At 36.8% G+C, this 18,359-nt stretch overlaps 3 protein-coding genes across 3 annotated transcripts in view; 2 read left to right on the top strand and 1 right to left on the bottom strand.

Annotated features, from left to right (window-relative positions):
- The first annotated feature begins 1,151 nt into the window (after positions 1-1,151).
- On the top strand, positions 1,152-4,844 carry LOC118824517 (molybdopterin synthase sulfur carrier subunit). The gene is made up of 4 exons (XM_036594735.1): positions 1,152-1,216; positions 3,653-3,774; positions 4,328-4,471; positions 4,722-4,844. The coding sequence occupies exons 1-3, from the start codon at positions 1,205-1,207 to the stop codon at positions 4,452-4,454; spliced, it is 261 nt and encodes an 86-aa protein (XP_036450628.1). The 5' UTR covers positions 1,152-1,204; the 3' UTR covers positions 4,455-4,471; positions 4,722-4,844.
- Positions 4,723-7,368, top strand: LOC118824516 (molybdopterin synthase catalytic subunit). Its single transcript, XM_036594734.1, has 4 exons — positions 4,723-4,844; positions 4,939-5,092; positions 6,137-6,260; positions 6,724-7,368. The coding sequence occupies exons 1-4, from the start codon at positions 4,724-4,726 to the stop codon at positions 6,814-6,816; spliced, it is 492 nt and encodes a 163-aa protein (XP_036450627.1). The 5' UTR covers position 4,723; the 3' UTR covers positions 6,817-7,368.
- Positions 6,924-18,359, bottom strand: part of LOC118824515 (integrin alpha-2-like) — a 42,649-nt gene continuing 31,213 nt past the window's right edge. The window contains exons 19-29 of the mRNA XM_036594733.1: positions 17,318-17,453; positions 16,749-16,841; positions 15,959-16,035; positions 15,770-15,853; positions 14,479-14,581; positions 14,170-14,280; positions 13,591-13,701; positions 12,134-12,247; positions 11,220-11,309; positions 10,197-10,313; positions 6,924-9,670 (exon numbers count right to left, since the gene is read on the bottom strand). Of these exons, the coding sequence (XP_036450626.1) occupies positions 9,578-9,670; positions 10,197-10,313; positions 11,220-11,309; positions 12,134-12,247; positions 13,591-13,701; positions 14,170-14,280; positions 14,479-14,581; positions 15,770-15,853; positions 15,959-16,035; positions 16,749-16,841; positions 17,318-17,453 (1,129 nt within the window). The 3' untranslated portion in view covers positions 6,924-9,577. The remainder of the gene's footprint in view (positions 9,671-10,196; positions 10,314-11,219; positions 11,310-12,133; positions 12,248-13,590; positions 13,702-14,169; positions 14,281-14,478; positions 14,582-15,769; positions 15,854-15,958; positions 16,036-16,748; positions 16,842-17,317; positions 17,454-18,359) is intronic.

The raw sequence follows: 18,359 nt of genomic DNA, 5'->3' as shown, positions 1-18,359 counted from the left end.
TGGGAATAAGATAATTAAGCCTTGAACACTGCATAATAAGGCATGATCTTGTTCCCACGCCTTACTAAGTCGTGGCCATGACTTAATTATGTCGCTTCCATGTCTTACTAAGTCGTGGCCATTAGTATGTCGTTCCCAAGTGTTAATATGTACACATAATTTTCATTTATATGGGACATCCCCTATAAATATAAATAATGCGTGGCCACAACTTAATAAGGCATGGGAACGAGATAATTAAGTCGGGGCCACGACTTAGTAAGGTGTGGATACGAGATCCTAATGCATGGCCATGACTTAATAAGGCTTGGGAATGAGATGATTAAACCTTGACCACAGCTTAATAAGACATGATCTTATTCTGTGCCTTACTAAGTCATGGCCACGACTTAATTATCTCATTCCTAAGCCTTACTAAGTCGTGGCCATGCATTAGGATCTTGTTCCTACGTGTTAATACAACATACACATTATTTTTATTTATACGGGATGTCACCAGTAGGGCTGCGTAGTGAACCTACACGTGTTTCCTTTGTTCTTCGAAGTAATGTTGATGATGCTAAAATATTGGTTATAATGTTTTCTTTGAAGGCTATTTTGCTTCAGAACACCCATATACTTACTTACTCTCAGTCATTCGCTCCCTCCCTCGATCCCTCCCTCCTTCATTTATTCCCTAAATCACTCACTCTCTCTCTCTCCCGGTCAGCTGTTTCAAATTCAGAATTGGCCAATGTGCATCCAGCCCCCTCTTATAAAATCCTGTTAGCTGAGAAAATGCATGTTGTCCTCATACTAAAAATTACAGCCACGTTGATTCAATCAAACGAAAAATCAAACAATTCCACCTGTCTGAAATTAAACCCAGCTCAGCACAGCGAGGGACGGGCGACATCTGCTGGTGGGTGATGGGTACTGAGAGCTTCAAACCCGCTGCACTTTTCGTGATTTTTTCTTTCGCGTCATCATTAGAAACACAAATTAAGTTTCCTGTTATCCAAAGTAGACGAGCTTTCCAAATGCAGACTGAAACCCAAAAACAACACAAAAAAAAAATCTGGATTATGATTGGATGTTGACCTGGCGTTCCTGAACCGCGGTCAGCTGACTCAGAGCAGGACCAATCAGATTTCAGATCCGCGGAAGTTCACACAGAAAACAGTGTGAAAGATCCAAGTCATGTGTTTCCAAACAGGCTGCATTCATGACTACCGAGGTACGATTTTACACTCTTTTCAGCTTTTTGAAAGGAAAGTAGAGCATGTGTTGTACAAAATACTAATCATTTTATGCGTACTTTTCGTAAGCTGTTGTTGGATGTTATAAAAGTTGACACGGTGTATGTAACTTAACACTGTAGACAGTGTGACGGTAACCTAGGTATTACTGATTAGTGTGAAGACGCTTGTTCTTTGTTAGCTTCTCTAACCTCGTTCTGTTATAGGTTTCATCACTACTGGCCACACATTACGGTTGACAGTGTGCATTTAAATCCTTTAAGCCATGAGAAGTTACGAGGCTGAAGTTGGTTTCCTATTCGCCAGCTTCTTGTTCTAATATTCCCGTTCCACCTTAAATGGTGCCACGGTTAAACTTTGGCGCCTGAGGCGTTACAATTATAACTGCTGCGCCATTTAAGGTGGAACGAGAAAATTCGCACAAGAAGCTGGCGAATAAGAAGCTGACTTTAGCTTCGTTCCGAAATCCCAAATTATTGTCATTTAACTGTTTTGGATACACTTTAGTTGGATGTATTTCTTGTTTTTACTCTTCTGTGATATTTAGTGCAGGGCTACATACATCTAGATGAACGTTACTCTCTCGCTGAATAGACATAACACAAGGTATAACCTTGGGCCAGTAATCAGTATTATTGAATATCGCGATAATCTAAATAATTGCCGATATTATGCAAAGTAGCGGTTATCATTCTCTTTCAGGTGCCATTTGCTTCACCTTGCTTTAACAGTTCTCTTTTACAGTAATTCTAATCTGTAGTAAAAATGTGTGTTCTAACATGTAAACACAGTTATATGCTGTACAACCAGAACATCACCAGATAATAAACTGCACACCTACATGCTTTAAATGGCGCTTGGAAAGATTATAACATATGATTTCCATCTGGAATGCTGAGGCACATGCAAATGACTAAACCAACTGTGCAGTATATACGTATAATCATAAATGATCATATTATAATGACAGTTTGTTTAATATGTATAAAAATGTAAGTAATATAATTATTATATGTTAAGTGATATCAGAAGCTAGCCTTATTGTGTAATCATATGGTAATTATATTACCATCTAAGAAAGTGTGAACTGTAGAGTACGACTGTAACGTTCACTTGTGGTACTAACTGAATTTAAATGGGAATAATTTCACAAGCGATTATTGTTTGTCTAAATTGACCTTACCGTCCAAGCTTAGGCATATTTGTCAGTAAGAGGAACCTGATCAGCGCTCTGTAATGGGACCATGGATAATGAGACAGAGGCTCCACTGTAGAGAAAACAACGAAGACTTCAGGAACCTAAGATGTTGAAACTTAAAGGGACATGCTGACCAAAACTAGTAATTTAACCTTCACTGCTGCATACATGCCTACATTCTTAAAAAGGTGGTTCTTCAAGGATTCTTTAATAAAGAAGATTAGTTTTTATATAGAACCATGAACACTCAAAGAACTCTTCGTGTGATTTGGATCACTATGTTGATGGAGAATGTGTTGTTTGTGGTTCTATATAAAACCTTTTGAAAGGGGTTCTATATAGCACCAAAAAAGGTTCTTCTGTTGTTACAATGTCAAGACCCTTTTTGGTGCTATATAGAACCCTTTTCAAAAAGGTTCTGTATAGAACCATATAACCCTGCAATAGTCTTTAGAGTGAAATTTCCCAGTTTAAAGAGTAGGAAACGCGTGGTCTGATGATGCATTTTGAAGGTGGGAGGAACTTTCGAAAAACTACATGTCCTTTGAGGGCGGATACTTACGTGTAAATGCAGAAGGACGCCAGATAGCTAACGTTGCTACTAGGAAGCTGAATATCACATTTGTTTTTATTAGTCTCTACATCAGTAGCTATGTAGCAGTCAGGATTTCTTTGTGATTTGAGGATTCCCAGTAGCTGTACAATGTATTTGCGTGGTGTATTCTGGGTATTGTAGTAAGAGTACACTGATGGATGAAAACACAAAAAGGATACAAAATTGTGAATTTGGTCAAACCAATAAGGCTTATGGATACAAGGCAGTGCTACAGAATATTAATAACGTATTAATTGCTAGTTTTAGATCCCTTTAAGGCAGATGTGTCAGGCTCCAGTCCTCTTGGGCCAAAACACTGCAGACTTCAGCCACATTAAACATACCTGATTTGGCTCGTCAGCTGATTAGCAAGGTCTTCATGAACTGAATTCAGAGTGTCAGATGAGAGTAAGCTCTAATCTCCATAGCACTTTGGCCTGGAAGGTCCCCAGTTTGACGTGCCTGCTTAAGACGTTAATATTGGTCTATTATTCAGTAGTAGTATCAGCAAACACCTGGTATTTGGTTGAATCTTTCGTTGTGAGTGTAAACTGAATATTTTGAGTAACAGTGAATACAGTAGGTGCTGTAATTAATGTTGGTGCTGTTTATGTTTACTAGGTGTTGGTGTTGTATTTTGCAAAAAGCGCAGAATTAACAGGGCTCAAATCTGAGACTGTGAGTTTGCAGTCACAGTTAACCACCCTTCAGCTTTGGCAAGAACTGGAGAAGCGCCATCCAAAGTAAGTATGAGAAGTGCAAAAGCATCTCAGTTTAGTGACTAATTCTGCTATTGAATCTCCATATCGCTGTACTGATGTGAATGAATCAGTGCTTTTGGGTTGTCTGTTGTGCGGTCCAAGTTCTGTTAGTAAGTTGACTTAACCACTCATAGTGACTCACTTGAACTCAGTCTCGTTGAAAATGAAGGAGATGAGTTGACTTGTGAATCAGAATCATTGTATTGGGCCTTTACTGAAATGGACAGTTGAAAGGAATCAGGTTGGTAAACTATACCAAACTTACCACCACTAATTTAAAGGAGCAATATCATGAGAAATCAGATTTTTTTTTTAAATGTAAGAGTTTTATGTAGTGTGTAAACATTTCAAAATGTATTGTTCACCCCCACCCCCCCTAACAGTCCATATGTGGATACTACACTGCAGTAACAGCTCGTTTTTAATTCCTAGTTTTTGTGATGTCATAAAAAAACATTTAAATAAAACCGATAGCTTTTTGCTGAAACTGTTTGTTTAAATTCATTGACTTTCTCTTCACTAAATCTCCTATCAGGTTGAGTGCTGTACGTGAGCACGTGGTGCTGGCACTGCGTCAGGAGTACGTGGCCGTTGGTGATCAGCAGGTGATCCTGCGGGAGGGGGACGAGGTCGCGGTCATACCACCACTCAGTGGAGGCTAGACGGAGCCTCAGTGCGGGTACAGAACTTCATTTAATATTTTGACTTCTGTAATTTCTCTTTAAATGAACTGATTTTGTGTTAATAATTAAGGGGATATTGTATTTCCTTCAAACCTTTTCCTGATTAGGAACAGTTATGTTCTATTACCATTCACATTACATGTTTTGTTGATTGTCTAGTTAAAAATAAGTTAACACACCCTCTACAGAGAACACACTTCAGCACATTTTAATGCAAACCTTGTTCAAACTTTTGTATGCTTGCAGACATGGCTGAGGATGGAGGAGGTTCTCTAGATCTGATTAAACTCACCAATGATAAGCTCTCCACTGATACTGTATCTGACTCAGTAAGATGTTCCTCCTGTGGAGCTATTTCGTTATTTATTGGTAGGGCATGTTATTTAACTTCTGTCTGTTATGTTGTTGTGCAGTGTATTTGCCATCTCTAAAAAAGTGAGTATGACTGTCCTGTTTATTGCAGGGACGACAAGAGATAATTTTGAGGGGAAGAGGGTAGTTCGGCTCGAATACGAAGCATATGTGCCCATGGCGGAGTCAGAGCTGAAAAAAGTATGCACTGAAATTAGAGCAAGATGGCCAAGTGTCCGGCACATCTGCATCCATCACAGACTCGGGTGAGCAGATGTGAAAAATGGCAATGCATTGGATACCACTTTACGATAAGACTACTCTTATGAAGTGTTTATGAAAATGAGTTCATTCATAGTTATAAATTAGGTCTTAAGGTCTTAAACATATAAAAATCATTAATAAGCAGTTGTAACACACATTATACATACATACACTAACACTCACACATGCACACACACATTATAACATAAAAAGGTCAAGCCATTATATCTGATGAATATGAATGTGACAGGTTTAATGCTGACTGATGGAGAAGACAAAATAAGATCAGTAAATGGCAGGATGTGAGCTTTAACAGTATAAATGACTATGGGCTCACTATTTGGCAAGCAACAGATCACTGTTTCTCTTTTTAATTATGCGTTATAAATGCTTATTTATGATTTGTAATGTGTTTATGATGATTAATTGATAACCATTAATAGACTAATTTGTTAATTATTGATCATTAATATTAATTAGTAAAGCTTTGTATGGGTAGTCTTATTGTAAAGTGCTATGCAGTACACTGATTATGAAAACTCTGGACTGACTGCTGTTTTTTTTGTAATATTTGCTAACACTGTATTTCAATGGTCATATTTAGGTAAATTATACATACTTAGCCAATTTCCAAATTCTCTGTAACTAGATTTGGATTAAAAATCTTGAACTTGTGCCTGAAACCATAATGGTAACCTCAACCCTCAAACTAGTAATAAGTCCAGCCCGGGAGCTAACTTAACCATAATTCATCCCTGGGCTAATATTTATATTTTAGACTTATAGCATCAACTTTACGAAAATGGACTGTAGATGTAATCTCTTTAAATTGTCTCAAATTTATAATGACTAAAAAAAAAACTAAAAAATGCTCTGATTATGTCGTTTAACACTGAAAAGTTTGATAACCATTTGTGGTTTGTTTTTCTTTTTTTTCTAGTAGTAATTTTTAGTTACTGTATTATTGTGCCAAGAGTTGGAGCCAAACAGAAGCTGTCTATATTATCAGGATATTAACTGCATTTGGTCTGTTTTTCTATCTACAGTGCAGTTCCTATTACAGAGGCCAGTGTTATAATTGGTATTTCATCACCTCACCGTAGCGACTCACTGGAGGCTGTGAAGTACTGCATAGACACTCTGAAAGCTACTGTCCCAATTTGGAAAAAGGTATGTTACATCTGGCCTTTGAAAAGCACTTTAATCTTGTGTCAACATTACATTTCTCTTATCTGTGGAACATCCTCAGTGCTGTTCAGCTATTTTTAGTCCAGTGAATTTAGTCCAGAAATGTATCCTGTTTTTGGGAGTATTCCACCAGTTTCCCAAAACGATTGCATAATTTAAACATTGAGATGATGTGTAATGGTTAATTGTAGAGAAACTTACTCAGCAAAGCTGACTCCTTTACAGTGGTGGTGACAGGAACTTGCGGTCACAATGTTTGCAACACAAATATAGCCATTTTATTTACTGTTTAAAACCCACCAGGTTCTTATCACCACTGTTGACAAGTCTGACTTAATTTCACATCAAACCACTCTGAATGACTTTGTTTACATCTTAATAGTTGGATTATGCAGAAAAAAATCCGCTTCAACTGTGCTCTGCCTATGTTTTTTTCCTTTTTAAGGAGATTTATGAATCAGAGGAGCCCTGCTGGAAAGAGAACAAGGAGTGTCTGTGGACAGGAAGTGGGGCTGGAGCAAAGCATGCTGACCTTTGAACTGTCCAGTGAGCCGCAGTGCTTTTATCTAATGTCTTATCCACAGCCAATCTACACAGCCCAGAGCATGGAATATGTGTTTTTACTGAAAACCGACACACAACACAGACATTTTTAAAGATTTTATTATCAATAAATGAATTACAATAAAGCCTTAAGTAACAAAAAAGTAATATTGAATTTGCAGTATTTCTATGAAAAAAGCAAACAATGTACCAGTGCAAATATTCTTTATGTAAACATTTACATTTAGTTCTGTGCATTTCTATTTCTCTCCCCTGATCATTTCCCTTACATGCTACATCACTCTGTGAGTGCAGGAGCCTTGGCCAACAAATCTGTATCAACACATTACTTAGTTAGGTCATTTAATTTACTCTGAAGAGAAAAATGAAAAATGACTACAGTAAATGTTCTGCACATTTCCTCTGATACATGCTACACAAAAAGGGCTCTGATTGTATGTTCAATGCACAGGAATGAGTTAAACTAATCATAACTGTACAGTTCAAATGCATCTCAGTGTACTGTACCAAACATGACAAAAAAAAACAAAAATAAAAACAAAAAAACCCCAAAAAGTATGAAACTATTTTTTTACAGCTGGTAAAGTGCTGGACGTAGACATTAAAAAAGTAGGCTGGATCTAGAAACGTGCAGTAAGCTTGCACAATATAATGTATAAGGAATCTGAAATGTACAAAGGTCCCAAGCAAATTAGGTTTGAAGCACCAGAAGAGGTAAAATGTGGTTCCACTATGAATCTTATGAGTACTCTGGTTGTTATTATAGTTTACGGTCTGCATATTGAAATTACAGTCTATTAGTAGTCTTTAAATAATGCACTACAATGTATAATATGTCAATGTGCAGTTTTCCTGAGACAGAGAAAGTCAGCATGTTACTCTGCTTATCATTGACTCTGATTAAAAGTTAAAGATGCATTCCATCCATTTTAATGGTTGAGATGTAAACCAATGAACTCAGAGTGGTTTGATGTGAAATGGTTAATTGTAGAAAAACATACTAATTCAGATTTCTTTACAGTGGTGGTGTAAAAATAGCAATTTTATTTACTATCCAAGACAACCTACATGTGGACACAAGTTTTTATATGTAATGTTGATGGTAAAATAGTGATAAATCTAAAACAGCTTTCTTCATGGACTCCCTGCACGGAACTTTCTGCCATAAATAGATAAAGAAAAAAGTTTCAGGCCAAAACCTTATCAAAATTTTGGAAAATATGTCTCACTACAGATGTGTGGTTCGTATCACCACTGTGAACGATTCTGGCTCAGCAAGTTTCTGTAGAACGGAGCATTTCACACCAAACCACTCTGAATCTTCATGAGTGCATTATGCAGAATTTTTTATAAATTGGTGGAATTGCCTTTAAAGTCAAGGGAAAGTAGAGTATGTTCTTTACTGCAAGATGGAGCTATAGAGCCACATTCCTCTAGATCTGTGTAATACTTTCACTTTACATGTGTACCGAAAAGAATGTTTATTTACAATTACAGGGAGATTTTTATCTCAGTTTCATTTTTGTTCTGAATGGTGCAAATTGCTACTGGCCATGCATCCCCAGTGTAATTGGTAGAAAATGGTTTTTCAGTAGAAATTTGAGAAATATTTATTTAAATATTTGCTCTAAAGGTTCAAGGTTCTAAAATTGTTCATTTTGTAAAAGGTATTTACTTTGGAATGTTAATGAGTATCCATTCAAGTAAATAAACCATAAACCCTGTAAGTTCTCCTTACTGTGTTTAGTGGCATTTCACCATATGCGACTTAGGAAATTGTTGACACAAGAAACTGCCAACGCAGTGGTTGGCAGATCTCTTGGTCATTTGCATTTTTTTGTGCTGTCATTTAACAATATTTACAGTATTTAAAAATAAGGATAAAGAAGAAAAGGGGCAGGAAATGGATTAGCTGCAACATTTCTGTGTTTCCCTATTTCTTGTGCTATCGCTGGTCAGATTCAAGGATAGTAATGCTGAGTGAAAAATCCCCCAAACGAAAGATTCTACAGACTGATTAAAGCAGGCGTGAAAAAACAGCGGAAGGGTGAATTTTCCAAGTCGGCACAACAGTTCCTTTGTTTGCCCCTTGTGGTATTCAAACGCTCTGCTTGCCTCACTCAAACCAATTCACAGGTCACACACAAGATTGCGCCATGTTCTACGCCTGTTAGGGCACATAATATCAGCTCTTCAGGCCTTTCTTGCTGCCAGTAAAGATCTCTAGGATAGTCTTGCTGGTTTTGTTGAAGCTCTTGAGGCTTGTGCTGCTCATTAAGCTCTTTATGCCTGTTTTCCTTCACATGAAGTTGAAGTTCAGGCCTGTCTTGCAGGTAGTGAGGCTGTTTAGGCCTGTCCTGCTGGTTCCAGTGAAGCTCTTTTGGTTTATCCTCATACTGGTAAGGCTCTTTAGGCCTGTTCTGTTGCTGGTGAAGATCTGTAGGACAGTCTTACTGGTGGTGAAGCTCTTTAGGCCTGTGTTGCTGAAGCTGTTAACACCTTTCCTGTTGCTCCCAGTGAAGCTCTTTTGGACTGTCTTTTTTTTTGGACATGGCAGGTCTAAAGATCTTTTTGGAAGCCATGCTGGTTCTGAAATTGTTTTTTATGCTGGTGAATGGGTGTGCATTGGTGAGATTAATGTTGCTTGTGTTGATCTGCGTCTCTGGGTCTTTGGATTTTTGGCTCAGGCATTTCTGGCCTGCAGTCTTTGGACTGCTCCAAGATCAGTTTTTGTCTCAAGGTTGTGCTGCACTCCCCTGCAGTCCTTCTGTTTCTGGGCTGTCGTCATTCTTCTGCAATTGCTGGTATTTTCTCTTAAAGAATCCCACCTGGAGAGATCACAAAAAAGGCATTTAAATCTACTGCAGTGCAAAAATAGTAAATAGGCAAGTGAAATCATCTTAAATGTAGGCAGTACATAAAATGTTCTACTTTATGAGATCGTTGAAAGAATATTATAAGATTATTCAGCATATTTCTTGATGCTATTTTACTTATTTCCGTGAAATCAGCTTACTGCACAGCCAGATAATTTTGCCTGTTTCAAGATATACATTCAGTTAAGTCATCTTAAATTAAGTAAGTATCTAGAAATATGTTTAAAAATCTTATATATCAATGTCAAGAACAAGAAATATTGGATATGTTGTCTACATTTAAGATGCTTCCACTTCCTAAGAAAGTTTTTTGCAGCCCAGAGATTATTTTTGTCAATCAAGGGAACATTTATGAACAAAAGCAAGTCTCCAAAAACTGCATGAATTACCTCATTTCTCACAAAGACGTTTGCAGCCAGTGTTTTTTGGTGGCGACAGGCTAAAAGTTGGTTTGTTTGAACAACAGAGACAATCATACCTTCCAAAGTGCTGCAACAGCAAGAGCCAGTAGGAGTAATCCTCCAATGATGCTGCCCACAATAACGCCAACAGGGACGTCTGCTTTGGCTCCGGGTTTACTTACAGTAACAGCAACCTGCGGTAGAAAGTGGAGTTGAAGTTGAGACAACACAATTTAGCTCAGGCATGGGGAACTGGGGGCCGGAGTCCAGCACAGTCAGGTGTTTATCCCTGTTCCAACACTTCATCTAAACCTGGCAATGAACCGATGAGTTGAATCAGCTGTGTTTGAGCAGGAAAATCACCAAAGGAAATCGGCCCTCCAGGACGCCTCCTGATTTAGCTGAATGTTTGCTATGAAGAGTACAGTTCCATAGTGGATGGGATCCACTACAAAGAATACTGTCTGTTATGCCAAAATAATGTTAGACGCCCAACAGACCTGTCTAGTGCTTTGCCTTATGGTGTATTATTAAGTGGTCATTGTTAATCATACAGTGTAATGAGGGGTAAGAGTTTAATGATTTTAATACAGTATTGAAATTTTTAAACAAAATTACATTCAAAACAGTGTATCTAAATTTAAACCTTTGTTGTCAGTATCTCTCTGTCTCTTTTAAGCGTCTTTCATCACTGTCAGCAATCAAAACTAGACATCAGGGTGCATCCTATTACAGTAAAGTGGGCGGGAACCTCTTTTCTAAAGGTTGTGTTTCTTGTGGTTTCTTTTGTTAGAGGGCAGCACAGCAGGTCTTGAAGTTTTGCTTCAGTTCTACCTTTATTTATCTAAGACAAAATAATCTCTGTAGTAAGCCAAACAAAAGCTGTTTTGAATGAAGACTTTTTTAGCATATAAAATATCGAGAAGATAATGAAATCTTTACCTCTGAGTCAAAAATAATCTCAAATCTGAAAATATGTGTGCCATTACACCCTTGATATACAGCATATTGAGCTGCAGTTAAAAAGTCTGAAGATGATGTCAAATCATTGATGGAGTTATAAAAGCGTAGCAGCAGTTTTGATTATTAGTATTTAGTACCTGTGCTTGTTTGTGGGTGATGACGAGTAGATCAGGCTGAGATGTCTCGATCTGAGCGTTCACAGGCAGCACCACTGACTGGAAATCAGCCTGCACAGATTAAGCAGAGAGAGACAGAATGAGGATGAGAGACATAGTGGTATAATTATTTTCTCTAAAGCCAGAGGGAAAACAAAGCTCTGCTATCCCTTTCAAATGAATAGACAGAGATATTAAATATTAGAACCCTGATAAAACACAATTATTGTTGTAGTCCATTAAACATCACATTATCTTTGTACTGATATGATGCTTATGGATGAGATCATTGTACTGATATGATGCCCAAGTGGAGAAAGGGCCTATATCCTACATCTAATATTCTTATATTTTTTCCCTTGAGGTCCACTTATAAAATGTGTTTGGTTTTGTATACCAAAAATGTTCGTAATTCTTTTTTACATTTTTACATGACCATTTCCAACTTCTCTTTATTCCTTAGAATTAAAAAAGCTGGCTTGGTTATTATGCCTTTAAGAGTAATATGTAAATGAGCTCTGTTTTGATTGGCTGTCCTACATTGTGCTTTATTCAAAAAGCACAAAGAGCTGAAACACTTCGTATAACTTCACAGTGAATGAGCGGAGCTAAACAGCTGAAGGTTGAATACATGGATATATGTAAATGAGTTGGTTCTTGTGACATCATAGAAACAATGAATTGAAAATGGGCTGTTTTTACAGCGTATTTTCTTATATGGACTGTGGAGTGAATAGTACATTTTGAAACATTAACAATGTTTACATATTACTTCAAACACCTTTATTTAAAAAAGAGAGATCCTGTTTTCCATGCTATGGGCCCCTTAAAAGCAAATACATGTAGTCAAGTAGCAGAAGACAGTGTGGCTTTATGAGAACTACAGCTTAGCTAACCATCGCAAACGTGCCGTTCCATATCCACGCCGTCACATTCACGCAGTAATCACTCTTCGGGTTCACATCTTTCAGCACACACTTCATCGTTTCACAGGTTGCAGTCTTGCAGTTCTGTGGATAATATGTAGATAATAATCAGCAAATTGAGACAGTACGTGTAATGTTAGATGTTCAGTGAAATTTCATATTTCATATATTTCTAGTTTGAGAATATTATAAACAGGGGCCCAAGCATGAATTCTGTATGACTGTAGCACACCAGTCACTGTGGCTAGGGTTGTCCGACTCAGTAGCTTACCTCTACATTGTCTGATCGTGACCAAACTTCACACATAATTATGGACCATTCTACAGTATTAGTTCAAAGAGTGGTTTTACAGAAAAAAACTATTAAGAAAAACAATTAAGTTCAGACCTTACACATTACAAGGCATTTGTTATGATCTATTTAAACCTAATGCATTAATAAAGATAGTAATAAACTAAATATATACAACATCATCACTTACAGGGTACTTTCTTTTGGGAGGTGGCTTTGTGAAACCTTAACCGCTAAATTTACACTTGTGAAAATAATACTATTTTCAGGTTTGTTTTTTAAAGATCTTTATGATTTCTTTTAAAGTGAAGTTGAAAGATTTAATTTTTAAATTAAAATACTGTTTTATGTTTTCATATCACTACTGAAACACAAGTTGTAGTTCAAATGCCCCTGCATTCTACAGCAGGAAGAGAGACTGCATCCCTGTCCCTCATGGCCACGTGGTGAGCAGTTAGATCCTTTTCTTTTGAAATAATTGTCAGAAAGTCTGAAAATCAATGGTGAACCTTAAGAATTGTCACTCCTGAAACACATTTTCTGCAATTAATCAAAGTTGTAGTGTTTTAATGAAAAATACTAGGTTTTACGCTTAGATTTGTTTTTTACAGCTGTTCAAAGCTGTATTTGCTAATTATGTACTGGCTAGTGTTTTTGAGTTCTGCGCAAAATTATCTAAAATTGTCACTGCCAAAACAGGCATTAGTTTTATAATTGTTTTATTATCATGTCCCAGATTTCTGTAATCAAAACATGTCTTGCTCTGTTTACAACGGAGAAACAAAAATTGATTTTTATCAAATTACCTATATCTGTATTTAGCTGGAGTGCAGAGTCTATCAGCTGTTTTGATTTATAGTCATTTTCATTCCTGCAGGACATCAAAAGGAATGCTTTTTTCCTATTGTCATTTTGAAACAGCCTTCAAAGATTGGTGGACACAGATAACAGGGTGCACTATAACAGTATTTGCAAAGTTCTGCCTGCTTATGAAATAGTGCTTGGACCCCGCAGTTTGCTGTTTGCAGCTTTATTATTAATGTGAATGATTTTAATTCAAATGTAGTCTTTTCCAAGCTCCATGCAAACGTGGCATCAACTGCATTAGAAGGTATGCACACACACACAAACTGACCAGTTCAGTAGTTCCTCTGAAGCTCTCCTTAGTAAACGTGGCTGTGTATGCTTTCTCTTTGATCTTTAAGGGGTCAGTCAGTGTGCTGGTCTCACACTGCACATCACCAGCCTGTTAAATACAAAATGAAAAACATTAGATAATCACTTCATTAATTTAGAAATTCAGATATTTTCCTATTTATCTTGCAGCTGATCCCATTCAAAAGCGTGAAATATTATATATAAAATAAGAAAGAAAGGAAGAAATTTGATGAATGGAGCTGTAGATGATTCCATAATAACTGAGAAAGTTGTATGGAGAATGAACTATATTGATCAATATATTTGAAAAGCACTAATAATATCTTGCAGATGAAATAGCCATTCATAGAAATTTTATATCAGAAAATTACTATGAATTGATACTTACAGTTTAATATTGAATAACATTTACTATTTTTCAATCTACACTGTATATGATATTACTGAAAACAGTTATTCTATGACAAGCGATTCCAAACTTTTAGTATATCACAGTGTATGAACTGTGTCTGATATATATTACATTATTATTTTGAGAAGCATTGTGTGTGCTCACAGGTGCAGTGGTGACTGAGGTGATGTAGATCAGAGGATTTCCTGCTTTAGTGCGGCTGGGCAGCGACACATCGAGATAGACCAGACTGACGGGGAAAATTCCTCCGGACACCTGCAGGGGGTGACACCACAGAGAGGAAATGGGAGCATTACGGTACTGTTCTATACCAGACTAACCTGTGCAGTGTGCAGTCTAAAAAAAGGTGGATCATCACTTTAATGGGGCCCTTATTGCTGCTTACAGTAGTTTTTTTTTAAATACTACAACGTAGTTGTGTTTAATTCCTTCTGTGCAGGAGTGGTGACTGACCTTGAGACTGAACTTGAACTCTGGGCCAATGTCACTGTATGTCTTCATCATGGTTGTAACACCATCCTCATTGTCCAGCAGATAAACATTCATATTTGCATCTCTGCAAAAAAGCACCGCAAAATAAAACAAAACAGTGGTGGACATATTTGACGATAGAAGGCAAACATGTCGCTGTGTTAGCATATTTTTTCTAAAATATAACCTAAACAATAATAGCACCAGTACATGCATTGACAATGACATTGTGTTGATTTTCTAAGTGAAGTTAACACATCCTTTACAGAGAACACACCTCTGCACATTTTAATACACAGTTACTGTTTATTTTCTGAGTTTAGTACACACACAGACACACACATTTTCTAAGCTGCTTATCCTTCTGGGTCGTGGGGGCTGCTGGAGCCTTTGACCGTGTGTTTTTTACTTACAGTGGTGCTTGAAAGTTTGTGAACACTTTTTTGCATTTTTTTATTTTTTACATTTCTATTTCTATATTAAATTTGACCTAAAACTTCATCAGATTTTCACACCTAAGTCCTAAAAGTAGATACAAAGAACTAAATTAAACCAATGAGACAAAAATAATAGACTTGGTCATTCATTTGTTGAGGAAAACGATCAAATATTACATATCTGTGAGTGGCAAAAGTATGTGAACCTTCAGGATTAGGCAGGTGAAATTAGAGTCAAATTCTTCCAATCCACGGTCAGACAGATTGTGTACAAAAGGAGGAAATTCAAGACCATCGTTATGCTCCCTAGGAGTGGTCAACCAACAAAGATCACACCAAAAACAAGGTGTGTAATAGTCTGTGAGGTCACAAAGGAACCCAGGGTAACTTCTAAACAACTAAAGGCCTGCCTCACAGCGGCTAATGTTAATGTTTATGAATCCACCATCAGGAAAACACTGAACACCAGTGGTGTGCATGGCAGGGCTGCAAGGAGAAAGCTGCTGCTCTCCAAAAAGAACACTGCTGCCCGTCTGCAGTTTTTAAAGATAAAGCCAGAAGGCCATTGGAACAATGTTTTGTGCACGGATGGGACCAAAATAGATCTTTTTGGTTTAAATGAGAAGCGTTATGTTTGGAGAAAGGAAAAGCTTATTCCATCTGTGAAACTCGGTGGTGGTAGTATCCTGGTTTGGGCCTGTTTTGCTGCATCTGGGCCTGGACGGCTTGTCAAATTTATGCAGAAACATAGAAATTTCTAAAGGGTTCACAAACTGTCGAGCTCCGCTGTAGCCTTTTTCAGTGGATTATGGAATGGAATGTGTTTGAAATCATACCTGCTGAGAATGATCTCTGAGCTGTACTGGACAGGGATGGACACCGTCTCCTTGTTATCAGCTGGAGTTTCTTCTGTACTGTCACTGTAAGGAGCAGTATTGAGAGAGAGTTACTCATAATTAACATACTGTACTAGAGAAATGATACTCTAAACAGCTCAAACAAGCATGGGTTTGTGTTTTACTCACCTTTGGGCTTCAAAGCGAACTTGGACGTCTTTTTGTAATTGGCCCAAATTAAATTCAAAATGGATCTCAAATGTGACCTGAAATAGAGAGTGACAGTGGAATGGCCTACGTTCTATCAAAGCACAACACTGTTACTACTAAACTACTGCTATAATCACTGCTGTAATTGTAACAAATTAATAATATCCTCTATATTTACAATGTCATATCATGTATAATTTTTTTTTGTTCATCATAATACACATGTAAGAATAAAATTACTAATATAATACTTGAGCATATAAATATGCTAACAATGTAATTTTGCAATACTGTAAAAAGTTGGTGACCACATCTCATTCTTACTGTAACTTTAATCTAGCAAATCTATACTTGCACATATTGATTGGCATCTTCTACATCTTCTATCCATATTTTGTATAATCTGCAATATATGTAGCAACAATACTCTATCCACTCTGTACCCTGCATCTCATTTATCTACCTCAGACTCACAAATTGCATATATGGCAAAGTGTACAACTGTACATATCATAGCTTTTATTTCATAACTTATATTACTGTACAAACTGTATATTGGGATATATGCAGTTATATATATATATTTAAAATATGGAAAATTTTGAAGTTCCCTTATGCAGGTGGATTATCTTATATCTAATCTCAGCAATATCTCTTGAGAAATGAATAAACTGTACGTGATCTTTTTTTTACTAGAAATTAAATAAGGATGGTCTCAGACTTTTGCACAGTACTGAATACTAAATATATTGATTACTAAATAACTCACCGATTGGTCAGTTCTGATGGCCGGGTAGCCCACTTGACATGTCAGCACTTCTGTATCTTTGGCTGAGGTGCACTTGACCTCTGTACCATCGGTCTGAAAAGCAGAAAAACATGTGGCTACTCACACACCTTAAGGGTCATAGACACGAGTTGATGCATTTCTGTCCATATAACATTGTGAAAATGTAAACAAATATTATGTGGGAAGGATTATACATAATGTATAGGAGTGTTTTACATTTACAGTGTGTCACAGCGCTAAATGTTGCGTTTGTGTGAAAAAAAAAACACACTGGGAAACTGATTTCTTCACTTAACTAAGTAAAATAATTTGTTTCAAGTTAGGTCTACTAACTTGTTATTCCGAGGGTAAAGCTTTACATAAATTCACAAGTTCAGGACCAAAAGTTAATATTTGTGATATTAAAAACCTGCTTATATTTATAACTATTTATTACTATTCATTACATTACATATTTGTTCAAAAGTAAACTGTTTACAGTGTAGTGAGAATATAATATTAATCCTGATAAAATATGGTAAAAAAGGCTGGATTTTGGTCATACATACAGGTGGTGTAACAGAGGAGTAGAAAAGGTTGCTGGAGTAGTGTGCAGAGACTCTTGTGTTGTAGGCGTTCTCCTTTCTGTTCATCACCGTCACAGTGAAGGAAAGTCTTTTGGCCTTTTGGGTCACCAGAAATGAACTGCACAATATAAACAACAGCACTTTACTGACAGTAAAACAGAGCTTGACTAATAAAAGATTTAAGAGGGACGGCTTAGGACTGTGTAGTGCTGGTGCTGCTCTGTTCGCATGTACTATTATGTCTACAGTCAGTGCAGCACAACCTCATGTAGTCTGAAGAATACATACATTTTTAAGATGTTTTTCCCCACTTCACACACAACAGGTGTGACCCCACCATTAGACCAATAAGGTCTAGGTTTCTTTAAGTTGAATTAACTTGCGAGTGCTTATGATTGATGCGACAGAAACACAAACAGCATTTACAAAAGTGGTCACAACATCTGCCAGTCACTTTGTTTATGATTTGTACATGAAGACAAATGTATGAAAACGCTTGATTGCCCCAACCCACCCCTGGGTAAATTACATATTTTATCGACATTTTAAGTGAAAATAGTTCACATCCTCCTCAGAGAACACACTTAAATATTTTTCTGCAATTTTACTGCACAGTTTCTGTTTATTTGCTGAGTTTAACATATTGGGAAAAAAAAAACAGTTTCTTTATTTTGAAAGTGTTGAATTCAGGACAAAAACAGTGATTGTGCATTAAAATGTGCAGAGGATGTTCACTTATTTTCACTTCAACTAAACATAACTTGTAATTAAATGTACATAAAATGTAATTTAACCAGAGGTGCCCAAACTTTTGCATACAATTGTACATGCTTTGTAAATCTGAGTGAGCTTCATTTCACTACACTATTTCAATCTGTAACAGTGATGTCTCTGACTGTATTATCAATAGTGCTGCCAAAGTTAATGTGTTAATAACACCTTTAACATGATAAACGATTGATGCCACATTTTTATCTTTTTTACTTCGTGTTTTTGTAGTTTGCCTCTTCTAAGCATTCATAGT

Source organism: Colossoma macropomum, unplaced genomic scaffold (assembly GCF_904425465.1).
Source record: "Colossoma macropomum unplaced genomic scaffold, Colossoma_macropomum, whole genome shotgun sequence".
Classification (NCBI taxonomy): Eukaryota; Metazoa; Chordata; class Actinopteri; order Characiformes; family Serrasalmidae; genus Colossoma; species Colossoma macropomum.
Note: the sequence above shows the minus strand (reverse complement) of the source record. Positions and strands in the feature narration are given on the sequence as shown.